At 32.0% G+C, this 11,770-nt stretch overlaps 1 protein-coding gene across 2 annotated transcripts; it reads left to right on the top strand.

Annotated features, from left to right (window-relative positions):
- Positions 1–1,813: 1,813 nt before the first annotated feature.
- LOC131652276 (ADP-ribosylation factor-like protein 8a) lies at positions 1,814–7,967 on the top strand. 2 transcript variants are annotated; one of them, XM_058922091.1, is made up of 7 exons: positions 1,814–1,907; positions 2,011–2,063; positions 3,251–3,332; positions 3,432–3,464; positions 6,270–6,391; positions 7,226–7,387; positions 7,548–7,967. In XM_058922091.1, exons 2-7 carry the CDS (start codon positions 2,026–2,028, stop codon positions 7,663–7,665), a joined length of 555 nt encoding a protein of 184 aa, XP_058778074.1. In that variant the 5' UTR covers positions 1,814–1,907; positions 2,011–2,025; the 3' UTR covers positions 7,666–7,967. The 2 variants fall into 2 exon arrangements, with proteins under 2 accessions (XP_058778074.1, XP_058778073.1); XM_058922090.1 differs by having other exon boundaries at positions 1,850–2,063.
- Positions 7,968–11,770: the final 3,803 nt, after the last annotated feature.

Genomic DNA, 11,770 nt, shown 5'->3' on the forward strand with positions numbered 1-11,770 from the left:
CCTTCTAAAAGCTCTCAAGTTTATTGGATACTCTCAAGAATAATTCTCGGGGACAGAAGTAGGTCAACTTAGGCCGAATATGTATAAATCTCTAGTGTTTATCTCTTTCCATTATCTATTTACTTAATTTCCTTTGATTTTCTGTTTATCTTTTTATTCCGTTGTATATTTACTTGTTTGTTTTACAAAATATTTTCAAACTCTGAATTTCTAAATGATTTTGTTTTCAATCAAAGTTTTTCAAACCTCCGGAATTCACCCACTTTTTGTGTATGAAGTGAATGTCCAACACTATTTACATCCTTAGCGGAGATGTGTGATAAATATAAGTTGGAAATAAGATGATTTGAGTTCTTGCTTGGACTCTCTATTTATGAATTCTTCACAGTTATTTCAATTCATAGGTCATTAAGAACATGGTTGGGAAATGTATTCTCTATAATTGTTGATGATGTTTAGAGAACATTGTGATTAATTGTTTTTATACTCTAACATAGTGTGACTTAAGTTAGGGTTATGAATCAGTTGAAGTCAAATTTTAGGTCCATTAGGAGTGACAATAAATTCTTCATCCACTCTCTCATTTGACTTGATGTTTTAGATCTTGAATATTTGTTAAAATTCCACATTCATTTAACCTTTATTAATCTAAATCGAACTCATGATCTTCTTGGTCCACCAACCCTTAAACACGAGGCATGGAATAAATGTAATGTTTGAAGATACTACACTGATTCCCATCAAAATTTTGGTTTTAGCTCGTGACCTTCTTTTGTTTACTTTAGTCTATAATTTTAAGTTTACTCTGGTACACTTATCAATCGCAAAACTTTACTTATAAATAAGTTGTTCAACCACGACAACATGATCAATAAACATATAATTAAATATGTAAATATATATTACATATGAGAATATGAAGTTTAAGTCATTTAATTATTTGCTATGCAAAGATTATTTTATTATGATTAAAAAAATTTAAATTTTATAAATATTAATTTATTATGTTTTTATTTACTCTTTTTTTAATAAAAAAATCAATGAATTCTTTTAAATCTTAACAATTTAAAAAATATTTTGATATCTTAACAAATGTATTGTAAATTCTTAAAAATCCAAATTAAAAATCTTGATTGTAAAAAATTAAAAAAAAAAAAAGTAGACAGTCAACATAAATTTTAAAGATATTTTTAACAAAATAGCCTCTTAAAATTTTAATTCAACATTTTTTTTTTTTTTATAAATAGTAAATGTCAAAAATATTTTGCATAAAGAGTATTTAACTTTTTTTTTTGGTTTAAACTTTTTTTATATTTTAGTGTTATTGTTATTATATTACTTTCTTGATAAACATATTATATTATTATATTACATTTTTCCTAAAAATAATACTTTAAATTTCTATGCTCAACCATTTCCAGCTCACACTTCGTATCATTCCAATCTGCGTTTGATTGGCTATGATGATAATTGATAACTTTAGACATTGAAAAACTTTCTGGTCGGTGACGTGTTCACTTGCATTGAATCCCACGCTCTTCATCCATGAGCTCATAATGCTACTATCACTTTCTAACGGTTCGTGTCATCCACGCACCATAGTGAAGCGTGGTAAATTCCCCACATTTTTGCTCTGGTCCAGCTATCGCCGTTCGTGGCAAAGCACCACAGGTTCCCTAAATAAAGATAACAAGGGGCATTATGGTCTCGTGCTTAAGGGCTCCACCACAATTAACGGATATGATGCAGTGGAATATTCACAACCGTTGGATCTGAGTACACTCCAAAACCTAAAATAAAAAATAATAATAAATGTTTCGTAATTGATTTGATATACGAGTGCGGTAAAACAGTGCATAGGGAGGGAACGGAGAGGGAAGGGAAGAGGTTTGTGTGAAGAAGGAAAGGTGAATTGGATGCAGCGAAGCTTCTAGAAAATCTTTCTCTCTTTCTCTCTCGTAGATCTGATTTTTTTTTCTTCTTTCTTTCAATCGATTGTTTCGTGATCAGAATTTAGCTCGAGAAATGGGATTGTGGGAGGCTTTTCTGAATTGGTTACGGAGGTAAAGCTTTTTTTTCATTCATCGCCATTGTTATTCATTTTTTTATGAAGAATTAGGTTCTCGTTGTTTGCGCTATTGTAATTGTTATTACGATTTTTTGTTTGTGCTTTAATTGAGCGGTTTAGATGGTTTGAATTTTGAAATGTGTATTGTGTGAGTAATTCGGTGCGGAATTTCCTGATTGTTGAAGGAGATTGTTTTTGTTTGTTTGTTTGTATGTATTATTCTAAGGTTTTCGTGCATTGTTTTTTTGTAATAATATTGAAGGTTTTCAATTTTGGATGTATTTCATGATTTGTAATAACATTGATGGCTGTCAATTTTGGATGTATTTCATGATATGATTGATTTGTAATTGGTTTGATTTCAACTGACTTGCTATTGATTTTGAAGTTATCGTGTTCGAAACCTTGGATGAGTGAGGCTAGCTTCTGTACGGAATAAAAATGGATGTAGTTGCGATGGATAGGTTATGTAGTTGATATGATTTGTAATTTGTTTGATTTCAAGTGACTTACTATCGATTTTGAAGTTATTGTGTTCGAAACCTTGGATGAGTGAGGCTTGTTGCTATACAGAATAAAAATGGTTGTAGTTGCGATGGATAGGTCATGGAATTCAAATAGACAAATCTCCGGGTTGCAGATGAATTATTTTGAGGTGCAGTTGGGTAGTTAGCTTAATTAACCACTTGTTAGATAAGTGCTTATTATATTTTATTTTTGAAAAAGTGCTTATCATATAATTGAGCTCTTAATAAATGTTATCTAAGCCTTTCTGTATAAACTAATTTCAATAGTCAAAGAGGGAATGTGGTCAAACTGTATTGATGTAAGTCATAAGTTGTTTTGATAAAGCTATCATGGCAAGCATATTGAAATAAGCTGAGAACATCTTATGGACATGTCATATGCCCCTCAGAGCACTTATACAGGTGCTTATATCATAAGTTAAGCCCAAATATGCTGTAAATAAGTTCTTCTAAGTTCACCATTGGTGCGAAGCAACATCATTCTTTACTGTAGGGCCTTTGGTTGCATTGAATCTGCTATGTCTTTTCTCAACACTAAAATTTCAGTTTTAGACTGTACTTAGAAGTTGAGTTTTATATGCATCCCCTGTGCTAAGCGGGCCGCTTTCTTCTAAAGGCACGAGCTTATTATGTTTTAAATTTGATTTGATTGCAGCCTTTTCTTCAAGCAGGAAATGGAGTTGTCTCTTATAGGACTTCAGAATGCTGGGAAGACTTCCCTTGTAAATGTTGTTGCTGTAAGTACAATAATCATGTTAATTTTCGCTTCTTTTTTGTTTAACTTATACTTTGGGTCTGCTTCACTAACTGATTTTTTTTTTTTTTATTACTTATAGACTGGTGGATACAGCGAGGACATGATTCCTACAGTAAGTATTGCTCACCAAATGCTTTTAGTTATCACTTCTTCCTCTTTGTTTCTGTTAGGCTGTTAGCAAATGGGGCAGTAGTAGGGAGGGAAGGGTTTGAAGGTAAGTATGAGAACAGAGGGGTAATGGAAAGGAGCTTGCGTAGTAAATACAACTGTGTGTTTTAGAAAAGTTTATTACAAGGATAAGTAGGATTCATTAGGGTACAGTTGTCTTAGTGACAGGTTAATAAGGTACTAGTATACGATAAAAAGGACTACTAGAGAAAATAATAATAGAAGGTCCCGACGTATAACAAGGGAAATCTCCTTTAGTAGGTTGTCTTGAGTCTTGACCTTGTCTATTCCATCAATAATATAGAGGAACTTCTAGACTTGCAATCTATCTTCATCCTAATTCTTATTACTCTCTTGTGGTTCAATTTTCCTGATCTGAAGACACTGGATAACATGGAGGCGCTCATCGAAGCCCTTAAACCATCAATGGAAGTAGTTAGTGTCATAGAGGTGTCAACAACGCCACCCAATTAGCGCTTGGCAGACTTTCAATGAAGTGTATGACAACCCACAATTGAATATTAGCATCAAGGGGCTTACGGCTCTTCAGATGGAAAAAGTTGGGCTGGTTTTGGAAGACAATGATGCAACCAGCTATAACTCTAAGGATGGATCAATTGCCACGTGAGGACAATGATGGCGGATGGAGGATAGTGGGGATGGTCAGGGGCCTCTGAGTGACAACAATGAACTGGGATTTGTGTAAAAAAAAGTGGGATTGCGCACCTCTAACAAAGTGGTAGATGCACTACTTCATAGAGAATTAGAGACGAGGTTAAGGAGATGCAGGCCATCTTTCGATCTTATATCCAGTATCACTGCTTCATGACTGAGGAGTTCAGGTAGATAAGACCTTGAGAAAAATTCTGGACGACCTCAAAAAAGACCCTAATTCACATTGCCTCTATTCTACTAACGAGTAGGGAAACTTGCACTGCATGGGTAGGATGGTTTTAACAGCCTCTTGGGCTTGGATTTCCATATTATTGGCTAGATTTCACACTATTCCCGTTTTTAGACTCATTGATTTATAAGAACTACAAAATGTTGGCACAATTGGTTAGTCGTTGGGGATGAAAGGGGCCATTACTAATTGTTGTGCTACTTGCCGTACTTGTCAGCGCAATAAGTATAAAGATGTGTTTCCGGCAAGCTTATTATAAACACTGCATAATACCTATTCCCAGAGCTATTTGCGGAGAACTCTGTATGCACTTTATTAAGGTTGTCGAGGTCCAAGGATATGATTCCATATTGGTTGTTGACTGGGTGTTTACAAGTTAAGTATGGCTATTTCATTGCATTAAAATACTCCTACTCAGCAAGAATCACAGTATACATTTTTGCAATGGAGTTAGTTTGGTTAATTGGGATTCCTATCTCTATTGTTAAGTGACGGGCGCTACATTCATGAGCAAATTCTGGCAGGAGAGATTTTTAATACCCTAAACTCGGCTGACTCAGTTGGACAGGTAAAAGTGATGAAGCGGACATAGGAGACCTATTTGCTATATTTCACTTCTGAACAGCAAAGATTTTTTCCTTACTTGGGCAGAGTGTTGGTATAATGCCAACTATCACAGGGCAGCAGGTTGTACACCATTCAAGGTGGGTTATGTGGTTGCACACTTGCAGTAGTTTCAGTGATTGCAGGACACTTGACAAGTTGATATAAAGAAATGAAGTGTTACATCAACTTAAACATCATTTGGTGATGGATCAAATTCAAGAGCTTATGAGGTTCTATCCAGACCAACATACAAAAACTGCTAGCATCTAAGTAGGCAATTGGGTATACAAGGCAGGGGTCGATACGAGTGGCATATGCACCCGAAATATAGAGCAAGGAGTCATTTGTTGTCTTCAAACAAAGAGGTTCTGTTGTATTCAAACCACAGCTACCCGACCAGCATCAAAATTAAATTCACCACATTTCGTGTATTTTTTCTGATGAATGTCATTGATCACCAGGAGGTGGTAACAATGTTATCCACTGACATCACGAGGAAGCACCACATTCTGCATTGTGGTCTGATCTGATTATAATTGACCAGATTCCGGTGCAGTGACACAGGCCAGAAAGGGCCTACATGGTTTATCCAGGAGCTACATCCCCATTTCAACCTTGAGAACAAGGTTTATATTTATGTTTTACATGTAAATAGTGACAGGCAGAGTAAGCAGATAGCAGCCAGTAGGGAAGGTATTGAAGGTGCATACGAGAAACAAGTGGTCGCTGGAAGGAGCTAGTTATCTGATACAGATGGGGCCGGGGGTGATAAAATCACTATTGTTCTGCAATATTCTATTTAGTACAAAATAGTCAAATAATGGCTATAGCAGTGCTACGTTGTAGAATTTGAATAAACCGTTATTTTCCGCAATCAACAATTAATGACACTAACAGTTATTTTAGTAGTTAGACGGACCAGTTTGATTAATCTAGGTACACCAGTCATAGTTGCAAGATGGTGCAGTATAGGATGTAAGTAGAATTTGAAAACAGAGAGGGATCCCATTTTAATAATATAGAAAAGTAGTTCTGCCCTTTTATAAGGGGATTTTTCCTTAGAAGTACATATTGACCCTGTCATTTCAATCAATAGTGCAGAGGAAGTTTCTTCTTAATTTTCAATTTGTTTTCATCCTACTTTTTATTATTCTCTTGGGTTTGTAACAGTTTGATTTATGAAGTTTACTATCTCTCAAAGGCAATGTTTCTGATCAATCTATTGTTATCTGATTCCAGGTGGGATTCAATATGAGGAAAGTAACAAAAGGCAATGTTACAATCAAGTTATGGGATCTTGGAGGACAGCCTAGGTTCCGTAGCATGTGGGAACGTTACTGCCGTGCAGTTTCTGCTATTGTGTATGGAACAAACTTCTTATTTCTTCTAGATTTGAATATTACGTGACTGCGTGTGTGTTTCCCATGCATACACTGGTACATTTATGGATGAATATTTAACTGAGCTTTTTATTTGTAATGCTGTGTATATGATAAACTTATATGTGTGTAATATTGTCTAAGTGTTTGATATATTGCCAAACAATCGACTGAGGTGTGTGCCTAAAGTCTTAATTTTGCTCTTGATGATTGATGTCTCTAGCTGTTTGTTTTAGGTTTTGTAGTTGCTCCATAGTCAGCAGATTATCCCTTGTTTAATTATAACTGATTGCTTAGTTATTTTTTCTCGCATGAACCCAAAGATAATTATGCTTAAATACTGGTTGTGTAGATGCTCGCCGAGTAAAGAGCTCTTTCCTGATGTTTTATATGTTGAGAAATAATTTGCCTATTTGAAAAAGCATAGAGAAATTTGCCTGTACAGATTGATTTCATTATTGCCTTCTTCTAGTATTGTTTCTGTCTCGAGCAAGGAAGTGAGTAATTGCTTCTTGAAATTTTGCGCATGAACTTGATTATCTTGCAAGTTTGCAACATGTGGTTCAAAGTTTCAAGAGTTAAAACTTTCACTCTATGTGCTTTGTTGCTGCTCAATTCAAAAGAGTCTCAATTGGTTTTAGTTCAAAGCAAATTTCACTTTTTCTGTTGAAAATTGGATGCTACCTAGATCTAATGCAGTTGCTAGTTGTATCGAATGCTCAAATTTTTATGGATTGAAGCCTTTTCTCTTGAGCTGTTAATCATTAGCTGAATTTGTGAGACTTGGCTAGTTTCTTAATATGATCTTTCCTGCAGTTATGTTGTTGATGCTGCTGATCCAGATAACCTTAGCATATCAAGGAGTGAACTTCATGATTTGCTGAGCAAACCATCATTGAGTGGTATCCCTCTATTGGTGTTGGGGAACAAGATTGACAAGGCAGGGGCTCTGTCTAAACAAGCGTTGACCGACCAAATGTAAGATTCACATCCCTTCCACTCTGGTTGTTACTAGCATTAACAGATTAAATTAGTACTAGGGAGTTCCAAAATTAAATAAGTATTTGAGTAGTTTTATCCCTTCCTTCAATTTTGTATATTTATCTTTGTTTGGTACTGAGTTCTCTCTGGTGTGCAGGGATCTGAAATCAATTACTGATAGAGAAGTTTGCTGTTTCATGATCTCTTGCAAAAACTCCACCAACATTGATTCTGTTATAGACTGGCTTGTGAAGCATTCCAAATCAAAGAGCTGAGAAACTACTGTGTTTTGAACTCTGATGTAATATCTCTGCGACTCATTTCTGGATTTTCTAGTGGCATTTGCATGTCTAACTCTCAGATTGGTTTATTCTTCCCTTTCCTAAGGTGCTTTGAAATGATTAGTCTTGTACAATTGGGAATTATACAGTATACAGTCATTGTGTATTATTGGTGTAGCTATATCGTTAAAAATTCACAGAATTGCTTTTGCGAGAGGAATTGATGGATTTGTCTAGAGGTGTTAAAAAAAGAACCAAGTCACAAAGCCCTATTTATAATGCTCCTACTTGGCCTCCTCCATTTTTAGGGATCAGAGGATCTCAAGTCCTTTTTTTAGGCGTCTATTGAGTGAGTATTTTTCCTGAGTGAAGATCTCTCCATTTTTTTTCTATTATTATAGTTTTATGTATAAGTGACATAGATATCTTAGACATGTGACATACATTTAATAATTATTTAATTTTTATTCATAAAACTATAGTAATGGAATTTTCTGTTTCTTTTAAAAAATGGTGAGGACCCATATCCATTTTGGATTCTCTCTATTTCTTAAAAGTAATGAAAGACTATTATAATAGTTTTTTGTTTATAAAATTAATTAAATATTAAATAAATGTGACATTTTATGGAAATGTGTCATTCGCACAAAATTAGAGAAGTGGAAAAAATGAGAAATAGATAATCGAAGATGATTTTAACCCCTTTACCATGTTTCCAATGTTATTAGATTTTTTGGGGAATATAAGTGGGACTCAAGGGTCCATTTCTTTAAAAAAATTGTTTTGTTTTTTTTTAAATTTATATTTTACTAAAATATAAAAAATAATTGTTTAAAAAAATAATTTTGTTTTCTGGAAAAGAAAAGAAAATGTATATTTTGTAAAAAAAAAAAAAAATTAAATTATATTTTATTTTCCTAAAATATTAAAATATAATTTTGTAATATTTTTTTTCAAAAATCATTATAAAAATACTTTTAAAAAATTTGGGGCTCTTTAGTTTCTAATTTAATTTTCAAAGCTTTTAGGGAACTCTTGAATTTTAAGAGTCATACGCATTAGTAGCAGTAATCAAGGTTAGATTTTTAAAATATACAATTTATATTTAATTTATAATTATTTATCATAATCGGATATGATAAACATATAAATAGTTTTACTTTTCAAAAATCGGTTATATTCATAATCACTTTTTATAATTGATTATGGATATTTTAAAAAAGCAAAAACCAGCAAAAAAATATTTTTTCAAAAACAAAAATTTGTATATATTTATTTTTGGAAAAAAATATCTTTTCCAAAAATACAAAAATTTATTTTTTAAAAAAATAAAAAAGATAGTAATTTTTTTTTCAATTAATTTGATTTTGATTTTGGATATGGATATCTAAAAATTGGATTCGGTTAAAATCATATTTAAAAATATACAAAATATGAATTTGGTTAAAACTATTCTAATAATTAAATGTTTTTAATTATTAGATTTGGATATGGAGATGGATAATTCAAGTAACCGATTAATTTGAGCACCCCTACGCATTAGACTCCAATTTTAAATCGGAATTTCTTTTTCACTCATACTTTCACACAAATCTTTGGCAAAATTCCAAAAATGCTTCTAAAATTAAGAGATGAATCTTTGGACGAACCAATTTTTCACAAAATTGAACGTAAGTGAGGGAGTCACTCTATTATAATTAATTTCAGAGATGTATTTCTGATTTTTTTTTTTATATAAAAAATAGTGTTTTTCGACTATGCATATCCGAAAATTTTCTATCTCGATAGGCAGACCTAATAGCCTACATTAGCAATAACAATCATGTAAATACCAACAACTTTTCTATTGAGAAAAACAATTGGAAAATTGAAAAATAATTAAAATAAAATTATAAAAATCTAAAATTAGAACTAAAATTCAAATAAAATCAAATAAGATGTCTACAAAATTTTCCAAATTTTTTTGAAATATAAACAATAAAAAATAAATCAAATAAAATAGAAAAAAATTAATTTAGAATTTTAGGTTTATCAAAATATGGGTCTTTGATCCCTGATTTTTTTCTCCTCAAATGACATAGTAGAATTTTGATTCATAGTCAAGTTTTCAAAAAACTGAGCTTTTTACATTAGGTCGCATAAAAGCCAGAAATGTAGGAACACAAGGAGCAAAATGTGAGGATACAATTTCTATGATTCTAATACTAATTAAAATCGACAAAGTTCTCAAAAACAACGCCAATTTCAATTAAAAATGTGTTGTAAATAGAGTAAGGTGTATTTTTCAGATATGAATCTCCGAATTCACCCTAAAAATTTTCCAAGATGCATCTCCAAACTAATTTTTGACAAAAACAGGAATAAGATGCATTTGGAGATGCATCTCCGAAAATTCATGGACAATTTTAGATTTTTAGAGGTGTGAGCCATATTAATAAGGGTGGAAAAAGAAATTGCCTTTTAAATAGAGATTTTTTTTCCTCACCCTTAGGGGTACGACTTACTTCTCCAAAAATCCGAAGCTGCCTCAAGTGTCTTTAGAGATGCATCTCCGGATGCACCTTAAATTACCTCATCTTTCGTAAGTCAAACAACCACTTTATTTTTTGCCAAAAATAGGTTTGAAGATGCATCTCTAAGAACATCAATGAGTGCATTTTTAACTATTTAAACATATGTATTTATGAGTTGTATTCGAAGATACATTTCTAAAAAATTCATAAAGTTAAAAATAAAAGTTAATCCGAAAATGAATATGCAGACACACTCTAAATAAGGGACGCTTATCTAAATTGTGCTTATTTGTGGAAAAACAGTGCAGTGCATGTAAATATTTGCTTTTTGTGAGAGGTTAGGGTGAATCTATAGAGTTGGGAAAATAAGTTCCCTTTAAATAACCTATATAAATAAACCTATATAAATTAGAGGTGACAGTTGTATATACTAACTCATAATTTATTTAATCCATCTGCCAAATAAATTATTCATTCAATTAATTCTCTATATAAAAATATTAGTTAGTAATAAATTGAATCTGTTTCATTAAGTCAAAATTATTGATGAATCAAATTCATCTGACATATTTTAAAATTTTAATAATTTAATAAATTATTTTAAATTCAATAAAATAATAAAAGATATTTATCTAATTATAAAAGTGAAATAACTTAAGTTATTCATTGGAAATTTTATAAAAGAAAATTTGTTTAAGATGTTCATCGGTGCGAGTTGACCCACGAATCCACTGACCCAAACTGAACTAACCCATAAATTATTCAACCCGTTTGTTTACGGATATATCCAACCTGCAACAATCCATATAGTTTTGGTTCGAGTATCGGGTTTGAGTTTTGCAACTCGCAGATCCATTGACTCAACTCATTGATGACATTAGTAATTTCTTATTTTTTATCATTATTTTAAATAGAAATATAAAGTTATCATCTCAGTACTAATCATAAATTTTCCAAAAAAGCTTTATTCTCTACCAATAATACTACTAGATCAATGAGTTTACGTAATTTTAAGACTAAATGTTGTTTCTTATTTTCTTTTGTATCATTTCCAACTTACGTATTTTATAAAAATAATGTTTCTTGTGAATTTTATACTATTATCCAGTGTTACGTCATGTTGATGAATATTATTAGATATTATATGATGTGCTTCATCCATTTTGTGTGTTAAAAATGAGTATAAATGTATTGAATTTTGTTACAATATTTTAAATTGAAAAAAATATTATTTTTTAATTTGAAACCCATCCCACAAACCTAACCCAACTCAACCCATAAATGAACGAGTCGGCTCGGGTCGGTTTTAATAATGAAATTGTGAGTTGAACGACGAACCTAACTCATTGAAGTTTGAACGGGTTGGGTAATGGGTTAGGTCAAACTCAGTCCAATCCAACCCATGTACACCCCCGCATAACTTCGACAACTTGTAAAAATATATTCGTTTACGTTCAAATAATAACACAACAAAATTACATTAATTAATAAAAAACATAATAAAGAACAATAAATCGCGCCCAGGTTAACCATATTTTTTAAAATTAGAAGCCATTTTCACTGCACGTCCTCAATGTTGAAGTTTA

The sequence above is a fragment of the Vicia villosa genome, linkage group LG2 (assembly GCF_029867415.1).
Source record: "Vicia villosa cultivar HV-30 ecotype Madison, WI linkage group LG2, Vvil1.0, whole genome shotgun sequence".
In the NCBI taxonomy this organism is placed as follows: Eukaryota; Viridiplantae; Streptophyta; class Magnoliopsida; order Fabales; family Fabaceae; genus Vicia; species Vicia villosa.